Source organism: Ornithorhynchus anatinus, chromosome 14, assembly GCF_004115215.2.
Source record: "Ornithorhynchus anatinus isolate Pmale09 chromosome 14, mOrnAna1.pri.v4, whole genome shotgun sequence".
NCBI lineage: Eukaryota > Metazoa > Chordata > Mammalia > Monotremata > Ornithorhynchidae > Ornithorhynchus > Ornithorhynchus anatinus.
In genome coordinates, this window is record NC_041741.1 from 26165902 (window position 1) to 26189274 (window position 23373).

Sequence of the window (23373 nt, forward strand, 5' to 3'; positions counted from 1 at the left end):
ATCATTTCCTTCATTAAGTCCGGAAATGAAAGTCACTCAGCTCAGGGTCTTTATAGGGAATCAGATGATTCTGTCAGCTCATCAGTCACCTTCAACATTGACAACATTTGTTCGGGGTTCATTCCGATTGTCACTTGTGTCTTGTTTACACATCATTCTCTCACGTCGCTCAATCTGGTATTTATTAATAATAATGATGGTATTTGTTAAATCCTTACTATGAGTCAGGCACTGTACTAAGCGCTGGGGTGAATACAAGCAAATCGGGTCGGACACAATCCCTGGCCCAGGTGGGGCTCACAGTCTCAATCCCCATTTTCCAGATGAGGTAATTGAGGCCCAGAGAAGTGAAGCGACTTCCAAGGATACAGGGCAGACAAGTGGCAGAGAAGGGATCAGAACCCATGACCTTCTGATTCTCGGATCCATGCTCTATCCACTACGACATTCTGCTTTTCATTTACTGAGCGCTTCCTAGGTGTAGAGTACTGTACTAAGCATCTGGGAAAGTTCAAGTGCAACTAATTATACATTCACCAATTTAAGCCCTGCAGAGTGAAAGCTTCTTGAAGGCAGAGAAAGCTATTTCTTCTGAATGTTCCCAATCAATCAGTGACATGGGTTCAATGCTTACTGTGGACTTTAAATTTTTCCTCTAGCTGCAGGCTCATTGTGGGCAGGGACTGTGTCTACCAACTCTGTTATAAGCGCTTAGTAATAATAATAATAACTGTGGTATTTGTTAAGCGCTTACTATGTGCAAAGCACTGGGGGATACAAGGTGATCAGGCTGTCGCACGTGGGGCTCACAGTTTTAATCCCCATTTTACAGATGAGGGTACTGAGGCACAGAGAAGTGAAGTGACTGGCCCTCAATAAATGCCACTGATGATTCCTGTGTGCAGAGTACCAAACTGTGTGCTTGGGAGAGTACAATACTACAATAGAGTCAGGGGACCTGATCTTAGCCCTCCCAAATACTAAGCACCAAAGGATATTAAAGAAATGTTATTGATGATAACATTAACTCAATTCCTGGTATTTATCAAATGTGTTGTACACAGCATAGTACTAAGTGCTGGGGAAAGTACAACAGAAGCAGAAGGCTCCTCGCCATGCTCCTCCTCAAGACCGTACGCTCGTTGTGGGCAGGGAATGAGTCTGTTATAGCTCTGTACTGTACTCTCCCAAGCGCTTAGTACAGTGCTCTGCACACAGTAAGGACTCACTAAATGCAACTGAATGACTCATGTCTACCAACTGTACTGCACTCTTCCAAGCGCTTAGAGTGCTCTGCACAAAGTGTTCAATACATACCCCTGACTGATCACCTCTCACCCTCAACCTATATATTGAGTCACCACGACATGTCAGACCTGTTTTCACAAAATCTTGAAAATTCACCCTTTCCTTTTTACCAGGACTGCTACTACGTTAGTCCAAACACTTCTTATACCCTGCCTCGACTACTATGTCAGCACCCTCACTGACTTCCCTGCATCCAGCCTCTCCCGAATCTGTAGTTCACTCTGCTGCCCGGATCATTCTTCTAAAAAGTTGTTCTGCGCATGTCTCTCCACTCCTCAAAAAAAAAAAAAAAATTGGTTCTAAGGCACTAAATCAGTTCTCCCCCGACCTAACCTCGCTCTTCTCCCACCACAATTCAGGACGCACACTTCAATCATCGGACAACATACTTATTGTGCCTCAGTTTTGCTCACACCATGGCTTCTGCCTGGAGCTCCCTCCCCCTTAATATCCGGCAGACCATCCTTCTCCCCATCTTCAAAGCCTTACTAAAATCATAGCTCCTCCAAGAAAGCTTCCCCATCTAAGCTCTCATTTCCTCACCCCATGCCCTTAAGATCATACCCCCTAAGCACATAACATCCTTCCACCCCACCATCCCTATGTCCCTATTCTCTATATTCTATTGTTTCCACCAGCTGGGAATTTATTTTATTGTCTTTCCCCCCCACTGGATTATAAACTCCTTGAGGGCAGCCATTATGGCTACCAAATCTATTTCAACCCTGCCAAGCACTTAGCATTATTCTCTACCCCAAGGAAGCACTCATTATTGTGTTTTTCCAAAATGAGAACCGAAAGATCTGTTTGTAATTACCAGAGTAATCACCTGGCCTGTGTTTATGCCCATTTTTGGAGAAACCCACCCTGACCACATTTTGCTGTTAGCGAAGGATTTGCTGATGAAGCAACGACCAGTAGGAGCCTTCAAACAATTCTAGGTCCTCTTCCTCCCTCTATCAGATCTGACGGCCAGATCCCTACCACATTGGATCCAAGGTCCGACTCTCATTCGGCTATAGACGGGAGGATGTTTTAAACATATTATACCAGTAAGCTCTCTCCCCACTGACGAACGAGTGAAAGCGGAAGACACAGAGGCACTTATTCATGATTTGTGTGGTCAAGTGACTGGTGCTGCTCTCTGCTCCATATTTCTTAAAGAACTGAAGTAGAACATTCGGGATCAGTCTCTCCAGATACCGAGGTCATTTGCTTTACAAAGATGGTGGAGTTCATCAAGTGGACTAAATTTAATCAGTTGCTCTTCTTTAAAAACCTTAAGGTCACGGACTTAATCTTGGGGATGAAGACCAAGGTAATGACTCTGAATGATCCCTTAGGTGGGTGCCCATCTTTTAATTGGCTCTAAAAACCTCTCATCACGGCTCTCCCGGACATTAGATGGCCAGACGCTGAAATGACGACGACGACGACCGTGGTATCTGTTAAATGTTTACGATGTGCCTGGCACTGTACTACACACGCTGGAGTAGATTCAAGGTAATTGGGTTGGACACAGTCCCCATCCCACATAGGGCTCGCAGTCTTGATCCCCATTTTGCAGGTAGGGAAACTGAGGCAGAGAGCAGTGAAGTGACTTGCCCAAGGTCACACAGCAGGCAAGGGGCAGAGACGGGATTAAAACTCAGGCCCTTCCTACTCTCACGTCCGAGTTCTATCCACTAAACACACTGCTTTTCATGACAATTCAGGGGCTTAAGATTACCATTAATTACCACTGTAATTACATTGCAAACAAGATCATTGGACCCAATGGCTGATCTGTCTACACATCCCCTCACAGGAATATCAGGTGTGTTCACTGAAGGGCACCAGCTACTCCAATATTCAGGCTCTGAGAGTCTAAGCAAGTGACTTTACTGGATGGTATTCATTCATTCATTCATTCAATCGTATTTATTGAGCGCTTTCTGTGTGCAGAGCACCGTACTAAGCACTTGGAAAGTACAATATAGGAATAAAGGTAGAGTTTGGATAAAGGGGCTTTTTGGTGCAGTATGAAATGCTCAAGTCTGCCTGAACTCCAGATGATCCTGGCTATCAAAAGTACCTTCCGAGGGCCTAAAAATGTTCAGACTGCAAAAACAATGCTGTCAAATAAGGTGTGCTTTGCATGGCTTTCCAGAAGGGCAGGAAGGAGAGGAAAGTGAGTAACACTGAAAATGTTCTCTGGGAAATGGAGCGAGCGTTAGCCAGAGGAGTAAAGTTTATAATACGAAGGTTTGTTTTCGCTACAGTGGTGAAAACAGACCGCATTCTTTTAATGTTTCACTGTGAGAAGAGACAGAGTATGAAACTAAAAGCAACTACGGACTGGGTTAAGACAGAAAAGCAAATGTAAGGGAAAGAAATGGAAGGCAAATGCTTTGGACCTTTTCAATAGAGAAGATTTCCCTTTTTCAGTTCCTCCAGATTTAAGAGAAAGTCACAGCAGAGGACGTCACACCTTTCCAGAAACACAGTTATGAAAACATCTACCCTTTGTTTCTTTTCAGTGAGAGCCTCTTGGTGGTGATCGTGTATTAATTTTTCACTAAATTCAAGTCACTACAAAAGTATCTACTTCCCCCATGAATAAAAAACTGACATCGATCTGTTTTAGATTTGGCAGCGCTGCAGTATATTGAGCTTCTAAGGTGGTCAGAACACTGTAGTAAGAGCTTGGAAGAGTAGAACAAAAAGAGAAGACACAATCCCTGCCCTCGGAGAGCTAGCTAACTAACTTTATAGTTAATGAAATGTATTTGAATTCACATTTAATAGTGCCAGTCAGATTTGGTAAATATTTTAATCCACTATGATCCCTACTGTGCTTTTCCGCATAATCCTGCAAGTTTCAAGAGCAATGTGAACCAGATTCACATTTCAAAGTAATCGGGGGGGTCTCCAGTACAATCAAGTGTCTTTAATTCATTCATTCATTCAGTCGTATTTATTGAGCACTTACTGTGTGCAGAGCACTGTACTAAGCCCTTGGAATGTACAATTTGGCAACAGAGAGCGACAATCCCTGCCCAACAATGGGCTCACAGTTTAAAAGGGGGAGATAGACAACAGAACAAGTAGTCAAGCATCAGTACCATAAAGATAAATGGGGAGGGGAGGAGGAGCAGAGGGAAAAGGAGGGCTCAGTCTGGGAAGGCCTCCTGGAGGAGGTGAGCTCTCAGTAGGGCTTTGAAGAGGTAAAGAGCTTGGCAGATGTGAGGAGGGAGAGCATTCCAGGTCAGTGATAGGACGTGGGCCGGGGTCGACGGCGGGAGAGGCGAGAATAAAATATGGAATGCTTCACGAGAGCTTACTGTGTGCAGAGCACTCTACTAAGCACTTGGGAAAGAACAATATAGCATGAAATGAACGAACTGATAATTCAGTTCTATATTTAATTTGAAAAACAATTTGCCTCAAAAGGAAAATTCTTAAAAACAGCACACCCCCAACATAGGGCTTTCCACTTTATCCTCTTTTTTTTTCCTATATACAATCAAAAAGAGGCAAGGTAAGAAATGCACAGAAGAAAACGCATCCGAGGCAGATGCCCTGATATGAAACAGAGTTTGCAGAAATTCTGAGATATAATATTTTCTGAACTTCAGCCCCAGGCATAATTCTGCATAATAGAATAGTCAGTCTTTGCATCACATGCTAAGTTTTTGATAGTTCTGTTTTTATATGGACGCAGACCTCACTGCAGAACTTTTAGCTCTGGGTACAAGAAAATCATCTTTCTTAAGCATTGTTGTTTTACTCTATTTTACGGCTAGTCAGTCCAGAACAGCAGGATATGATAGCACCACCACCCTCACATGTCCACAGAAACACCTAAAAAGTAAACATGCTTTTTCAGCACTCCATTCTTCTTTCTCACTTGTTCTGCCATCGCATTTCAGAAAGTCATGATTATGAGTTATTAAGGACTTAAGGGTAGCTGGGGTTTATAAGCTTTCTCCTTTGTGGTCTCTACAATATTGAGGCACGAGAACATTATTATAGTCTACTATTTTATAATTTCAAGTACTAGAAGGTTTCCTTTGGCAAATGATTCTTTGAAATATCACTGTTCTCCTGGAAAACATCCTACAGTCCATGGAAAGGCAGCATAAATTGTGAATGAAATTCACATCTAGGCTAAATGTATGGCACTTAGTTTCTCCGAAGTACAGTAATCTTTCCATGTCTAAAACTGGTTTCCTTTTCTGGATATGCTTTTAACAAGCTTTAAATACCCATACTTTACAGAATTAAAAGGATGACAATGAGATAAGATGACAAGGGGGAAAAAAACATTTTTTTCCTCTTTACAATTGAAGACATTTAAAAAAAATGGCTGTAGGTCAATAATTAGCAAAGGTCCCTACAAAAAAGACAATTTTAATCACCACCAATGCCTAAATCCAGAGCTCCAGATTATTTTATACTGTTTCGAAGTAGTTTTTCTACCAAGAAAAATACCCAGGCTCTACTGAACTTAACAGTTCAATATAGTGCCCTGGCATGCCCCTGCAAAAATTATCCTGGATTTATATTTGGTTTAAAAACTAAATTTAGAAAAAGATAACTCATACTGTAGTGAAAATTACAGCAAAATCCATTTACCGGCTACCTATAGTAAGGATGGCATGAAAATTTAAGGAAAAAATATTTTTTAATTTGAAGAAAAAAATTACAAATAGTTGCTTTCCATCAGAATGCCTGAGCATGTTTTAAGTGGTTAGAAGGCAAAAATCTTCCTAGGCCATGTTGACTTCTCTAATCAGAACCAGGATGACTTTTACAATTACTGTCAATTCTTCATTAAATTAATCCCCTCTTTCTTTTCATGTTTACAATTCACATGTAAAGGTATGCAAACTTCATTGGAACATTTCACATTTAAAATTTAATTTCAATTAAATATTCAATTCTTTCAATGGCTCAGGTGTCATATAAATTATCTGAACCTATAAAGGCAACAATCCAAATTCATAATCACACTGTAATAAAGTATCCTGGCAAATGTTTAAAAAAATTACTGACTGACTTGTAAGTATGAAAGTATCTTTGAGGCTAGGATCACAAAGAATTTAAACCTGCTCTTTGAAAGTTTACTTTCCTAGATTAAATGTGAAGGCAGAACTCCAAAATATTCCCAGTACCGCTCTCCAGCGTTAACCATCTCTCCCTGTGTGACTGTGGGCAAGTCACTTAACTTCTCTGGGCCTCAGTTACCTCATCTGTAAAATGGGGATTAAGACTGTGAGCCCCATGTGGGACAACCTGATTCCCCCGTGTCTCCCCCAGCGCTTAGAACAGTGCTCTGCACATAGTAAGCGCTTAACAAATACCAACAATATTATTAACATTATTACCTCCTCAGAAGATCATCAATTGAAAGCATTTTTTTTTTTAAATTCTACTATGTATACAGCCATCAGGCAGAAAATGGTCCTTTTTCATATTAGTAATGATGACACAAGCAGTAATAGTTATTCATCTACAAGCCAGTTGACAATATGCTTTTATTATAATCACACACGTATTAAATATGTTAACGCTACATGAGAATATACGATTCAGAGGCTGGTTTTTTTGCGTAGCACCAAGTTTTATTTTATGTTTCAACTAGTAAGACCCCTAAATTGTAACCCCCTTGAGGGCAGGGATATGTCTTCTAACTATGCCACTGTGCTTTCCCAGGGACTCAGTACTGTATCTGGACAAAGGAACAGGCACTCAAATACTACTGATTATTTGTTCTTTAGCTGCGTTACCTAGCCGATGGGTATGTTTCCAGCCCTGGTTTCTAGGCAAAATGGGAAAAAATTGTTTTTTTTTATTTCCCCGACCTTCAGAAAGAGAATATTTTGCTTTAGTATTCCAGACCTTGGCGTGAGAAAGAAAATAGAGGGGAGTAGAGAAGAATACAAGGTAGTTCCCCTCAAGTTTCCACCAACGATGCTTAAATTCATTCATTCGATCATATTTATTGAGCGCTTACTGTATGCCGAGCATTGTACTAAGCGCTTGGAATGTTTAAATGGGATCCAGGTGTCCCCTGTAACGCTTCCACCTGAGAAAAGTCTTTTCTTGTCGTGGTTCCAAGTATCACTGAAGCTCATCTCCGTCGCCTTCTATCAAGCCCACTAGTCAATCAATAGCATTGTTTGAGCACCTACTGTGTAGACAGCACTGTACTGAATGCTTGGAAGACCACAGAAGTTAGCAGACACAATTGGTCCCTGCCTTCGCGGAGTTTATAAGGTAGTAGAGATGACAAATTCCCATTTCTACCATCACAGCTACCCAGTCTCCTACTTTGTCTTCTTCAGCCAAAACTGTTAAAATGACTCCTCTTCCCTTCTTCCCCAGAACTCACCATTTAATGGGGCCTAGGTGCTTGTGTCACACCTCATAATTAAATTACTGCAACTGTGTAATTTTCTAGAAATATATACATATTTCTAAAGCCTAGTAGTAAAGTTTATGTTTCATTAAGAGTAACCAAGGGTTTTCGGTTCTTTTTTTTTCTTTTCGGAAATATCCCTGCTCTCTAAATTACGCACAAAGCAATACCACTTTCTCCCAGACATCTATCTCTCTAAACCCAACCTCATAAAACTTTCTGTCTTTCCAAGGAATATCATAATCTAGTTGGCCTTCTGGGAGATAACAGATGTCAAATCCTCCAGCAAAAAGACAGCTCCAACACGTCTCAAAGCCCTAAACAAGACATGAGTTGCTGCTGCTTCTCACTGACAACCAAGGAATTCCCATTGTCTGCCATTAAGAGATTTTTCCTCTCCAGTCCTGGCTTTCGCAGACTGGACTTCTGCTACATGTGAACTCTGCTATCAAAACTGAGTCAGAATTGACTTTCAGCTTTCTATTTCTATCAAGGCTTTAGAATGGACAGTTTTGCTCAACTGTGGGTTGTCTTTTTTTCAGATAGAGTTCAACTTGGATTAGAGTTTGATTTACTCTTCAAACCACACCATATCCTTTTGAGGCGAGCTTAGAAAAACCCGACTCATACTCTTATTACCAGACTGAATATGGCAGATTAAAGTAACCAAAACCAAACCCTTGTTCTTACACCAGAAAAATGCCATTTCAGAGACACATTGTACACTTAAAAAATCAGGTGAAGGAAAGGGAGCGAATGCTACCAAGGGGTTAACATTGGGCAACCTCCTCTTGTTTCAGTTTCAACTGAAACGAGTCTGGTGCAGGTTGCTCAAGTTTAACTTCATCAGAAAAACAAACCCCACCTTTTTGCTCAACTCCTAGCTTCCTCACTAACTACACGTTTAGAGATATATTTGAGCGGGCCTTCCTTCAAAGTCACAGCTAAAGTTTTTAGACAAGTAGATATTAAAACCCTCTAGAACAATCTGAGAAAAACATTGTGTTACTTAAAAGGCACTGACTACTATGGTGTTTATGTGCTTAACATATATCGTCTTAAATAATACAAAGTAAAATTCCAGCCCTGCACTCATTCCTTATAGACTCACACAAAATAAAGGTTCAAAAAAGGGCTAGATGGCTGACTACAAGAGCAATGAAAATTTTGGTAAAAAACATTAAGTAGGAGCAAAAAAAACAAAACAAAACTATCATCTGTTGAATGAAATGCTTTTGATTTTAACAAAACTTCTCTGAAAGTCGAATTTTGGGGGCCCAGAAAGTGACATTTTATGAAAATTCTCCTTATTAAGAGAGGTGTTTAAAATAGTTCTACACGGAGTAAGGACATGGATCTAATAAAAGCAGGTTTATCAACCTAGTAAAGACCATAAACTCTGGGTAACCCAAGAAGTTTTCCATGAAAGGAAGCAGAAATCAAACAGAACACCCAAAATGATTTTCTTTAAAGAACAGAAGTCACCTTTAGGGTTTTGGTTTTTTTAAAATATGTAAATTGAAAACGTATCTTCCGGATATACTGGAAGACCATAGGAAATTGGATAATATTTGCTTAAAAGTCAATTTTATATGCCCCATCTCCGACTCCGCACAAACGCAAGGCCAAGCTCTGAAAGAGGATTCCCTGACACTTTAAGAATATGTATAATGATGGGGCGGAGGGTGGGGGAGACAGATTATGAACTGTCCTTCCCCCTCAACCTCTATTTCAAGTGAGACCACACATTACATAACTTCAACCATCAAAACTTTACGACACAACTCTTTGGGACTTGAGCTTTCCATTATCTGTGTTCTGGCCTGCCAATGTCACAGCTACCGGCTCCGACTTCTTTCCATATGGCGACCCTCGACAGGAGACGTGAACTCGACTGAATTTCTGAAGGCTTTTACTGGTCATAAGGAATTCTGTCATGTGAAATGAGTTATGAGTCATGGGGTACTATTCACCATTAAAGACAGTCTCTTTTCCCCCCACCCTGAAAGAGTAGATCTTAGCGTCGATCTTCTGACTTGAGTTGGTTTATGACATGACAGATTACTAGAAAGGTGACAGCTGGGGAATGCTTCTACTTATATGCCACCGTTTCCACTTGAGTGTCATTGCAGGAATGCCTATAGCAACACATGACAACTTGGAATGTCTCCGCCCACCCATCAGATAGCACCAGAGCGAACACTGCTTTCAGCGAGCAGAGCTGTAAGGCTGTGCGGCTCGAGACTGCCTTTTTATGGTTAGCCAGAACAACAAGGAAAAGATAAACATATTAAAACACTCATTGTCACTCAAACGTTAAACAAAAAAAAACCCAAAACTGTCAAGATAGATCTTCAAATGGCCTATATATTTATGTAGGGCTCAATTCCCAGAATAAATCCCTTCCTCCTAAGAGCGCACTGACATCTCTGAACATATACGTTCTACTCAGTAACAAAACGCTAGAAAAGTTTTCCATTTTGGGGACTCGGTATATTTTGACTGCAGCCATTTCATTTACCATTTAAATCATCTGAGTGTTGGTGGGCTGACTTTTGCTTAGGACAAAAATTAAAACCCTCTCATCAAGATTGTAAATTCACCCATCTACCTTACCATGAATTTACTAACCAGGGAGCTCAATTTTTTTTATTTTTTATTTTTTTTTAAGCGCTTACTTTCACTTTTCCTAAAACCAGCTTTTCCCCCCAAACATCACCTCTCTCTCCTACACTGATGGAGTCTCCCGTCAGAAACACCGAACGAGCCTCCGTCTGGTCGCGGTAATTCAGATTCTGGAGCTGAGAACTAGTCGGGGCGGCACTTACGTCCATATCTGTCATTTATTTCTATTAATGTCTGCCGCCCCGCCCCTCCTCCCCACTCCCCCACCCCCGACTGGAAACTCATTGTGGGAAGGGAATGTGTCTATTGTCTTGTTGGATTGTACTCTCCCACGTGCTTAGTACAGTGCTCTGCACCCAGTAAGCACTCAATAAATCCGATCGAATGAACTAATTGCGGTGGTAAGTGTGCCCGTTGCCCCTCGGACATCTCGTCTCTGCCAGTCATGATCCTGAAGGGGCTCAGAGTGTGAATGAGTGGGCAAGCGGGGGTGAAGCCCATTTATGGTGACCACGGTGACCGAAGTGACCACAGTGACCTAGGCTAAATATACCGATGCTGTGCTATCGCCTCATGGACCAGAAGTCCACAATAACTATTTTCAGGATTCCTGCTGAGTCTGTTCACCACATCCTTGGTGATAATTTAATCAGAAATCTTCACCACTGATGGCACGACCACCACTGGAGGTGAGGAGAGGCTGCAATACAGCCACCTCTAGAGAAGAACGCAGTTCTAGTAGCTTCATGTCCCATATTTACACGGTCTATATTTGGCCATCAACATATTTCTAGGTCGAGTGCCTGTAGATAACTTTCAAGTATGAAGAAAGCATAGTCTCGGTCCTCTAAAGTTTACAATTGAAAGGGAACCCTAAATGGATTTTCACTAAAAAGGTGTCATCACCACTGAATGAAGTTAAACCAATATTAAACAAATGCCCAGTCTCCTCGTTCTTAACCAAGAGTGAAATTTGGTCAAAAATGCAGCACTCTGAGGGGAATCGCATAACTAGCTCCCTTCAGGGGCAAAAGAAAGATACAACACAAGCAGCATACACCGAGCTATAAAAACAGCAAGACCACAACAAAAGTATCTACAAAATAAAATCATTTCCTAGTCGGATTAATTGCTATTTCCAGTCTGTTTAAAGGGAAACAAAGAGCTCTCTACTAGGATCAATTACACATATTTTCAGACTGCTAAAATGCTTTAGTTGTAAACATCAGGTGGAAGCTGATGTTAATAGGGATACAGACAAAATAAAAACCTGGTCTACCATAAAGGGCAGTGGGGGGGCGGGGGGGAGAGAAGAGAAGAACTATCAATCAATGGTATTTACTGAGATCTTACTAACCTAAGCGCTTGGGAGAGTACAATACAACAGAATTAGCAGATACACTCCCCACCCACAACAAGCTTAGAGTCTATCCACTAGAAATATAACTGTTAAAACTGAGTTAAACACTCTGGCCAAAAAGCGAGCAACAGAATTACACACTGTGCTTTTGAAAAAAGGTTTGGGAGATGTGACAGCCACCGATCGCAAGGTCAGAACATCAGTGGCGATTCAAATTGAAGGCGGCGTGCGGGAAGGAGGTAAAGAAGAACACAGGGGAAGGGTAAAGGAAAACTGAAGAATTCATAACTATTTTACCAGTTTCTCTCTTGATTTAAGACGATCAAATTACCTCTATGTGATCAAATGTAGTACAGATGTAGTACAGTATTTTTTCTGAAAAAAATCAAGCCATGACCTTAAGATAATTTAAACAATTGGTACGGCAATAAACTAAATACTAATGTCAGCCATCCGCTCCTTTGTCTGCGCAGTCTTTGGCTTAACTTTTTTTTTGGGGATGCCGTACCTCAATATTTCTTCATTGCTCTAAGTTTATCGATCACTATGAGTGTAAATAAACAACAACTAAAAATCCAGGTGCCCAAACCATCATGTTAGGCCAAAAAGCTCCCCAAACACAGCAGAGAATAAGGTGTTTTGCCTCTTGAGAAACACAATGGGAGGAAGGGGTGAAAGAGTTCAAAAGGGAGGAAAACCAGACATATGAATCTACTATAAATAGACATGATATATATTCACATCCCATGAAAGACCCCTGTTTCGTGAATCAGAAGCCCTCCGTTGTAAACTGTCAGTCTCGCCTGTTGGGAACGGACACTGGCGGCGAAAGTTCCTGACCGGCGAACTACCCTAGGATGCTCTGCGAATCCCAAAAGACAGCTGGTGAAAGACAGTGCCACCAAAGCAACCCACCTTCCGGGTTAGAGCCACGCGGCACTCTGGGGGGGTGACTAACCCCAAAGGGGTCCTACCCATGACAAACCTGGGTACGTGCACTTCACAAGGTACCGCTCCCCGTGCGCCGCCCTGCCCATCGCGCTGCTGGACCCCACTGGGGAGCCGACTGGCAGGGGCGAGAGGGTGGCTCTGTGCCAGGCTTCGGCACGACACTGAAATCCTTTGCAGATTGTCAGCCCTCCGGTGTCTAGACCGAAGCTCATCCGCCGTTCCGTACGGGAGACGCCTGTTACGCATCCAATTCGGTACATCCTGAAAACCGAGTCGCGACAGATGCGTTGATTTAGCCCTTTCCTTTCACTAGCTAGATCGGTGACGTGGGTAAGAAGAGGCTAGAGGTTTTTTGCCTGAAGCTTCGAAAACAAAAATACACCTGAATGTTCATAAAATATTTAACCTCGGAGTCTAATTTTGAATCTGATTTCCCAAATGTTATCAGACTGAGATTTACATTTGTGTCTTTCCCAGAAATCATAACAATTTTAGAAGCTAAAAGGCAAGGATTGATAATGGTAGCAGACTGGATCTAATTTTTTCTCCTCGAAAATCAGTGTAGTAGCAGTTTTTCTTCTAACAAACTGCATGTTTTATTGTGCCTTGGGAAGGAGAATAAAACTTCAAGTTGCATCAGGAGCCTCAAAGAGAAGCAACATGACCCACTGGATGGAGCCCGGGGCCTGGGAGTCAGAAGGATCTGGGAGCTAATTCCACCTCTGCCACTTGTCTGCTGTGTGACCTTGGGCAAGTCACTCCACTTTGCTTCCGTAACCTCATCTGTAAAATGGGAATTGAGACTGGGAGTCCCACGTGGGACATGGACTGTGTCTAATCCTGTGGGGAGGGAATGTGTCTCTTACATTGTACTCTCCCAGGCGCTTAATACCGTGCTCTGCAAACAGGAAGCACTCCATAAGTATGATTGACTGATCATCTTTTCTCTACCCCAGGGCTTAGTACAGGACCTGGCACATAGTAAGCGCTTAAATACCATTAAAAAAGAAGTTATCATTCCATTAAAAGGATCAATCAAGAAGACCAAGTTCATAAGGCAACTCTTTTCCTTCTACCATCAAGACGTGAAAAGAACAGTACTACTCCCAGAATTTGGGGGCAATAATTTTTCATGGAATTAAGGGTTAAGGAAAACTTCTGAAAGGCATTCATATTTGGATCAACACCCCACGTTTGCACACAACTCCTTCTTCCAATATGACACTGCGTTCCACCCAGATAGACCGGGGCAGCCAGGAGAACACTCCCTAATTTCTCATCAGCATTCTCTCCAAAATGCACCGTCAAACATACACTGAGAGAAAACTGTAACCACCGGGTTCACAATAAGCTGACATCACTTAATAATAAAGGCCCCCCAAAACAGGATGTGGCATTTTTAAATGGAATAAAGGTTCAAATTCCAATTTCCAGTTTTAAGTCCATCTTTTTATTTAGATCAGGGGTTGGCAACCTACAGCTCCAGAGCCATACCCGGCTCTTTTTTGGAACCAAAGTCAGGACAACAAGATATTTCAAACTACTACCAGGGTCTCCAGAGCTAAGGTGTGTGTGTATGTCTTTGGGGGGGTGGGGGGAGAGGGAGGAGGTGATGAGGGAAGAGGGAGAAATACGCTACTAAACACTCCAATAACCCGATTTACCGCTAGCGTGCCCGGCACTGAAGCCACAGGCTGGGGTGGGAGAGGCAGGGGGCACTGGCAACGAACAGTCAGCCTGGAGCCCTGCTCCGGGCTGGGCAAGAGGGTGCTGACCTCCTGGAAGCTAGGAATGAATCTAATCTCCCGGCTCAGGAGCCCCCAGATAGGGCGGGACCCTGTGTGGTTCAGACCAGGGAATCCTGAATTCAGAGACGAGTCCTTGCTCCTCCATGGAGGGCCTCCCAATCAGGAGGCTCTCACCGGCTGGATGGACGCAAGGGGGGCTACGAGCAGAGAAGCAGAAATTGGACCCCCCCGCCTTGCAACAGCCCAAACCTGTCACCGGCTGGTGGGAAGACGCCATCCCCCTCCTAGCTGCAGAGAGGGGTCCCTCCCAGAGAGGGCACGGGAGGGGTCACGCTGCTGCTGTCCACGTCCAGCCCCATGGATACTGCCCTCTCGCCTCCCCGGGCCAACTGGACGGGGTGGGGGGGAGGGACAACAGGTTCCGCCCGGAAGCAGCCGTAAGAAGCAACGACATCAGTCAGTCGTATTTATTGAGTGCACAAGTTCCCTGCCCACAACGAGCTTGCAGTCCTGAGGAGATGTTTGTCAGACTGCGTTGGAGCGTGACATTATGACATCGCTTGTCCCGCGGGAGCCCAACAAAACCGAGTAGCTCTGAGGGGGGTTAAGCCAGCCCCGTGCCGACAAATCAGCACTGCGTGGGGATGGGAGGGGATGAGGTGTTTAAAACTGCCACGATGCCAACTGGGGGGGGCGGGGGAAGAAGGGAGGTGGGGAGGGAGGATGTGCCACTTCAAATTGTTAAATTCACAAGTTACATTAATGTGTGCTTAAATAGGATGCTTGGCTCTTTGGGCACCAACTGCTCAAAGGTTGTGCTTGGCTCTTCTGCCCCAAAACCCTGCCAGCCCCTGAGTTAGAGCAACAAGATTTGTAGAAAAAATATTAACTTTATAGAACAATTATCATGGTGTATCAGTTTATCCTGGACTCACCCAAATGAAGACTTTTTGTTTACTACAGATTTTAAAGCAAACTGACACTTCGCTAATCCAAGCACTTGTCACATCCTGTCTTGACCGCCGCGTCGGCCTCCCGCCTCTCCCTCCTCCAGCCCGTACTTCTCTCTGCCGCCAGAAATGCTTTTCTAAAAAGCCGTTGGGTAGATGTTCCTCGCTCCCCAAGAACCTCCGGTGGCCGCCCGGCCACCTTCACGTCAAAGAGAAACTCCTCGTCGTCGGCATCGCCCAATCGGCTCTTCCCCTCCGACCTTACTCTGCTCATCTCCTACTACAGGCCAGCCCGCACACCCTGCCTCTCTTGCGCCCGTTTACTCGCTCGTCTATCTCTCTGTCTCGCTGCCGACCCCTCTGCCACGTCTTCCCTCTGGCCTGGAACCCCTCACCCCCTCCGCATACGCCAGACCACCCCTCTCCCTTATTGAGGTCCCGTCTCCTCCAAGGGGCCTTTCCCCATTAAGCCCTCTTTTCCCCCCCGACTCCCTCTCCCTTCTGCGTCATCCACGGACTTGGATCCGTCCCCTTGGAGCACCTGCTATTCACCCCATCCTCAGCCCCGCGGTACTTACGTACAAAGCCGTCAGTTATCTGTATTAACGTCGGTCTCTCCCTTTAGACTGTCAGCACCCGGTGGGCAGGCACCATGCCTGCCGACTCTGTCGTACTGTGCTCTCTGAAGCGCTGAGTAGAGTGTTCTGCACACAGTCAGCCCTCAATCCTGACCGAAGGGTTAAAGCCATCAGTTCTATTCTATACGAGAAAGTCTGAGCTCAGTCGAAGAGTTTTTGCCGGACTGGTGACTGCTGGGGGGAAGAATCGTATTCTAAAACGATCATGAATACTCCCAGACACAGAGATTTGGAACCAATAAAGTGGGGGGGGTGGGGGGGAGACCGTGTGCTCCTTTGCCAATTAAGTTCTCTCTTCTAGTTCAAGGCAAGAAATCCCTGTGTAGATGCCTTCTTAAGAGTGGAAATTAGTCATCTCTTTGCACTTGGATCTGCACCCTTTAAACCCTTCGAGAGTCACCCCACCTTCAGCCCCACGGCACTTATGTACATATCCCCAATTAATTTTAATGTCTCTCTCTCCCTCTAGACTGTGAACTCATCGTGGGCCGGAATGTGTCTGTCTGTTATCCTGTGCTCTCCCAAGCGCTCAGTACAATGCTCTGCACACAGTAAGCGCTCAATAAATACGACTGAATGAACAAATAAGGTCCTCGTGGGCAGGAAATGCGTCTCCCGACTTTGTTATACTGTACTCTCCCCAAGCGTTTAGTACGATGCTCTGCACACAAGTTAGCGCTGGAGAAATACGATTGGCTGTACTGTTCAAGCCGGACTAAGGGAGGAGCCGGAGTTTACCCATTCCCAGATGAGGAATACGTTCCAGCACACTACCCACAAAACTACAGCAGCCAATTAACAACTTTCACTAAGACTGACAAAACCTCCTAGGGTTGCACACCTTCGCAGTGCCACGTCAGGGGGACTGTGCACGACTACATCCCTGTAATACGGTTAAATTGGTGAGCAGGAGAAATCGGATGAAGACCATAAAGGAGAGCAGTCCAAGTTGCTTTATCTTTAGCGTGCATCATTCTTCGGAAAAGAATGTGATTTGTTGAGGTTTACTGGTACTTTCCGCAGAAAACTCACTTCTTTAGTAACCAAAGAGCTCAATACCTACACACCAAATTAACAGACACAAACGTCCTCAAAAAAACCTGGGCTGTCCCGACTTCCGTAACTCCACCCTCAAACATTTCTCTCTTCTCGACACACTTAGAGCTGATCGATAAAACCCGCAGGGGCCACTAATTTTTTGGAGGCGGGTGTGCATAACAGAAACTTTATCTCTGCACCATTTCCTCAACTCCACCCAGCACCCTATCCGAATGTCAATACAAATAAATTAGTGGTAACTGAAAGCGAACTAGCTGCCCTCGACTAGGGTGCATGACAAAAATATCACTCGAGACACGTAATCCTGAAATAAAAATTACGCTTGCACTTTTCTCTCCAGATCACACCTAAAAAGTAGCCTCTCTGGACCTCAGGATGGCAAATTCACTATAAATGGAAGTTGAGAAGTGTGATATCCATAAGAGCAAAAGCAACCGGAATGAAAGGGTGTCTATTTTTAAAACTCCCAAGTTTAAGGGTGTGTCGACACCTCTTTAAGCAAAAATAAGCTTTGCTAAACAGTCTGTCTACATAGGCACCGTTCTGGGCCAATGGCCTTTCATAACAGAAAGCCAAATGGAAAAAAACTGTCAAAATAAGATGATGTGAATAGTCTACTTTTCCACCCAAACAAATATCGGCTGGTTGAAACAGGCTAAATCGTGGCAAGTCTCCGTTAGCATTTTAACAGTAACTACTGAAATTGCTACGGGGTTGCTTTTTGGAGGGTTTTTTTGGCATCACATAATCTTCATTTCTGACACATAACCATTTTTTTATTTAAAAAAAGAGGAGAGGTAAAAAGCAATCACGAAGTAGATAGAGTTTGTCCCCACCAAAAGAGAAATGGAATATGTGTGTGGGGGGGAAGAATTGTTAATAAACACGGAACCAAGACATTCACAGATCTGTTCAGAATTTTTCACCATTTAAAAAAAATCACGCGCCCCTCCCTGAGAAGTGTAGGATCTTAAGTGCTAATCTTATAAATTAAATCACATCTTTAAAGGCCTGGACATTCCGGACATCGGGAGAGCCCGCTGGAGTAAGCGCTTAGTGCAGTGCTCTGCACACAGTAAGCGCTCACTAAATACGACTGAATGGATGAATAAGGAACAAGGTCTGTCGATCAACGCGCCACACACCCACCCGCCTCAATATTAAAATCCACTCTAGCCCTCTCGCACATTTGGGATTTGGCTTGGGACAGCCTCTCCCAGCTTTTCGACAGACATTCCGATTTCGTGGAGAAAAAGCAGAGCGTCGACGTTGGAGCCCCTTGTCACCAAATGCCAAGACACCCAGGGAACTGACCCCAATCGGACGGGCGGTGGGGGGGGTGGGGGGGGGCGTGTTGGGTGGGTGTGGGGGGAGGGGGGCTGGGTTTGTGTGTGTGTGTGTGTGTTGGGGGGAGGGGGGTGTATGTGTGTGTTGGGGGATGGGGTGTGTTGTGCGTGTTGGGGGAGAGGTGTGCGTGAGTGCTGGGGGGGGGGGGGTGTTGGGGGAGGGGGTTGTGTGTTGTGGGTGTTTTGGGAGTGTGCTGTGTGTGTGCGTGTTGGGGGAGAGGTGTGTGGGTGGGTGCGTGTTGGGGGAAGGGGTGTGTGGGGGTGTGTTGGGGGAGGAGTGTGTGTGTGTGTGTGTGTTGGGGGAGGGGTGGGGGGTTGGGGGAGGGGGTGTGTGTTGTGTGTGTTTTCGTGGAGAGGGGGGTGTGTGTGTTGGGAGGAGGGGGGGTGCTGTGTGTGTGTGTGTGATGGGGGAGAGGGATGTGTGTGCGTGTTGCTTGAGGAGTGTGTGCTGTGTGTGTGAGCCAAGGAGGCCGAGGCGCGGCCATCGGGAGTTTGACAGGTCCGGTCCCGCCCCGCCCCGCCCCGCCCCGGCCCAGGCTTCGGGCAGAGCCGGGCCCGGGATCGGGGTCTGGGATCGGGGCCGGGGGAGGGAAGGAGGGAAGGAGGGAGGGAGGGAAGGAGGGAGGGAGGGAGGGAGGGGCCCGGGGGGGGGCGGCGGGGCCGGACACCAGTCGCTCCTTATTTGGCCAAGCTTGGGCGCGGGGCCTCTTTCCCCGGAGGGGGCCGGGGGGGGGGGGGGGCGGGGCCGGGGCGGCCGCCCCCCCCCCAAACTCCTCTCTCTGGGGGGCTGGGCGGGGGGAGGGGGTCTCTACGGTCCCAGCGCTTAGGACGGTGCTCGGCAGGAAGCGCTCACTCAATGCGACTGGATGCAGGCCCGCCCACCCCAATGGGATGTGTATGTGTGTGTGTGTGTGTGTGTGTGTGTGTGTGTAATGACAACGTGGGGATTTGTTCAGCGCTTACTATGTGCGGGACGCTGTTCTAAGCGCTGGGGGAGATACGGGGGAAATCAGGGGGTCCCACGTGGGGCTCCCGGTCTTCATCCCCATTTTCCAGATGGGGTCCCTCAGGCCCAGAGAAGCGAGGTGACCGGCCCGCGGTCGCCCGGCGGCAGCCGGGATTCGAACCCAGGACCTCTGCCTCCCAAGCCCGGGCGCTTGCCACTGAGCCACGCTGCTTCGTGTGTGTGTGTCTGTGTGTGGAATAACGATGTTGGGATTTATTAAGCGCGTACTATGTGCAGAGCACTGTTCTAAGCGCTGGGGGAGATACGGGGGCATCCGGTGGTCCCACGTGTGTGTGTGTGTGCAATAATAATGTTGGGATTTGTTTAGCGCTTACTATGTGCAGAGCGCTGTTCTAAGCGCTGGGGGAGATACGGGGTCATCTGGTGGTCCCACGTGTGTGTGTGTGGGGGGGCGACATCACCCCCCCCCCGCCCCCTCCCCAACAAGACACTAGAAAGGGGCGAAAAGCAGGAAAGGAGCCCCCGCCGCCCATCACACACACACACACAAACACACACAATGACACAATGACACCCCCGCCCCATTCGCCCCTGGGGGTGCACCAGCCTCCCGCCCCCCCTTTCCAAAAATCTATGCCCCTGATGGGGGTGGGGGTGGGGGGGGGTCCAGCACCGACCCCGATCCTGCCCCCCACCACCAAACACACAATCACACCCCCTATTCGCCCCTGGGGGTGCACCAGCCTCCCGCCCCCCCTTTCCAAAATCTATGCCCCTGATGGGGGGGGGGGCAGCACCGACCCCGATCCCCCCCCCCCAACACAAACACACCCACCACACGAGTAGGCGCTCAATAAATACTACTGAATGAACGAACGAATGAATGAGACTGTGCGCCCGTCAGTGGGCAGGGACCGTCTCTATCTGTGGCCGATTTGTCCCTTCCAAGCGCTCAGTACAGCGCTCTGCGCATAGTAAGCGCTCAAGAAATACGATGGAATGAATAGTAAGCGCTCACTAAATACGATGAGATGAACGCACGCACCCACCCACGCCATTGTCCCCCCCTCAGGTCCCCCCCCCCCCAAAAAGGACGAGTCACACGGACACACAAAAAAGGACCAGACACACGAAAAAGGGCCGGTCACAAGGAAACACAAAAAAAAGACCGGTCACGCGGACACACAAAAAAGAACCGGACACACAAAAAAAGAACCGGACACATAAAAAAGGACCGGTCACACCAACACACACTAAAAGGATCAGACACACAATAAAGGACCGGTCACACGGACACACAAAACAAGTACCAGACACACAAAAAAGGACCGGTCACACGGACACACAAAACAAGTACCAGACACACAAAAAAGGACCGGTCACACGGACACACAAAACAAGTACCAGACACACAAAAAAGGACCGGTCACACGGACACACAAAAAAAGGACCGGTCACACCGACACACACAAAAAGAACCAGACACACCAAAAAGGACCGGTCACACGGACACACAAAAAAAGGACCGGTCACACCGACACACACAAAAAGAACCAGACACACCAAAAAGGACCGGTCACACGGACACACAAAACAAGTACCAGACACACAAAAAAGGACCGGTCACACGGACACACAAAAAAGGACCGGACACACCAAAAAGGACCGGTCACACGGGCACACAAAAAAAGGACCGGTCACACGGACACACAAAAAGAACCAGACACACCAAAAAGGACCGGTCACACCGACACACACAAAAAGAACCAGACACACCAAAAAGGACCGGTCACACGGACACACAAAAAAAGGACCGGTCACACCGACACACACAAAAAGAACCAGACACACCAAAAAGGACCGGTCACACGGACACACAAAACAAGTACCAGACACACAAAAAAGGACCGGTCACACGGACACACAAGAAAAGGACGGGTCAGAGGAAGACACAGAAAAAAGGCCGGGGGACACGGACCCAGAAGACGGCCTCCACCGGCCCAGAGGGCTCCCCGCCATCTGCCCCGCGTCCCTCGGCGGCCGTCGGCCGGCCCGCCTCCCTGCCCGCCTCCCTCCCTCCCGGTGGCGGTGCCGGTGGCGGTGCCGGCGTCGGCGGGGCGGACCTGGTGCAGGGCGGTGAGCCCGTCCACATTGGCGTAGTCGATGTCGGCCCCGCGGTGCAGCAGCTTGAGGACCTCGTCGGCGTCGCCGCTGGAGCAGGCGGCCAGGAAGACGGCGCCATCGTCGAACTTCACCTTGGTCTTCTGCCGCTTGACGACGGGCGGCTCGAGGTCCGTCTCCGACCCGATCCAGCGCTTCAGCTGCTCGTTCCGCTTCTGCTTGGCGTCGGCCATCTTCATCCCCTCGGCGGCCGGACGGGCTTCTTATGGCGGGGGGGGGAGGGGAAGGAAAGGAAAGGAAAGGAAAGGAAAGGAAAGGAAAGGAAAGGAAAGGAAAGGAAAGGAAGGGAGGAGAGGAGAGGGGAGGGGAGGGGAGCGGGGCCCCCGGACACCCAGACGCGGGCGGACTCCTCCACTATCCCACAAGACCCCGGGGCGGACCCCGCGCGCATGCGCGCCCCGCCTCCGACCCTCCGGACCGCCCCCCCTCCCCCCCCCCGGACCCTATCATCGCGAGACCCGGCGGGGGCACCGCCCCTGGACACTGCGCATGCGCCTCCCCCTCCGCGCGCGCGCAAGGGGCGGGGCCCGGGCGGCAGGGGGCGGGGCCTCGGCTGCAGCCCCCCCCCCCCCCGGCCTGTCTGCAGAATTGTTATTATTATTATTCTGCAGAGAATAACAGTAGGAGAGTGATCATAACAGAAGAATCATTATTATTATCCTGCAGGGGAGACTAGTAGTAGAATGATAATGACAGAATTATCATTATTATTATTCTGCAGGGGAGACTAGTAATAGAATGATAATGACAGAATTGGTATTATTCTGCAGAGAATAACAGTAGTGGAATGATCATAACAGAAGAATCGTTATTATTTTGCTGCAGAGAATACTGGTCATAGAATGATAATGACAGAATTATTATTATTCTGCAGAGAATTAATAATTGTTAGTATTATTCTGCAGAGAATAATAGTAAAATAGAATAATAGTAACAGAATTATTCTATTATTCCGCAGAGAATAAGAGTAATAGAATAATAACAGCATAATAATTATTTTGCAGAGAATGATAGTAGTAGAATAATTATAACAGAATAATCATTATTATTATTCTGCAGAGAATTAATAATTGTTATTATTCTGCGGAGAATTACAGTAATAGAATAATGATAACAGAAAAATAATTACTATTATTTTGCAGAGAATAATAGTAATGGAATAATAATAACAGAATAATCATTATTATTAGTCTGCAGAGAATTGATAATTGTCATTATTATTCTGCGGAGAATAATAGTAACAGAATAATAATAACAGAATAATAACTATTATTCTGCAGGGAATAATAGTAATAGAATAATAATAACAGAATGATTATTATTATTATTCTGCAGAGAATAATAGTAATAGAATAATAATAACAGAATAATAACAATTATTATTAGAATAGTGCTCTGCACAGAGTAAGCGCTTAACAAATACCAACGTTATTCGCTTAACAAATACCAACGTTATTAATAATTATTAATATTATTAATAACGCTGGTATTTGTTAAGCACTGGGGGAGATACAGGGGAATCAGATTGCCCCACGTGAGGCACACAGGCTTCATCCCCATTTGACAGATGAGGGAGCTGAGGCCCAGAGAAGTGACTTGCCCACAGTCACAGAGCTGCCAAGTAGCTGAGTTGGGATTCAAACCCATGACCTCTGACTCCCAAGCCCGGGTTCTTTCCACTGAGCCACGCTGCTTCTCGTAATAATAATGTTGGTATTTCTTAAGCGCTTACTATGTGCAGAGCACTGTTCTAAGCGCTGGGGGAGATACACGGTCATCAGGTTGTCCCACGGGAGGCTCACAGTCTTCATCCCCATTTGACAGATCAGGTCACTGA

The 23373-nt window shown here is 46.2% G+C and overlaps 1 protein-coding gene across 10 annotated transcripts in view; it reads right to left on the reverse strand.

Annotated features, from left to right (window-relative positions):
• PPP1R12A (protein phosphatase 1 regulatory subunit 12A) overlaps nt 1-21784 on the reverse strand; it is a 142320-nt gene extending 120536 nt beyond the window's left edge. For 4 of the 10 annotated variants that reach the window (XM_029078481.2, XM_039914103.1, XM_029078478.2 and 1 more), the window contains exon 1: nt 21479-21782. In XM_029078481.2, the coding sequence (XP_028934314.1) occupies nt 21479-21715 (237 nt within the window). In that variant the 5' untranslated portion in view covers nt 21716-21782. Of the gene's footprint in view, nt 1-15923; nt 15943-21478 lie in introns of those variants that run through there. The other 6 variants (XM_029078485.2, XM_029078480.2, XM_029078483.2 and 3 more) reach the window with 4 other exon arrangements.
• Nucleotides 21785-23373: the final 1589 nt, after the last annotated feature.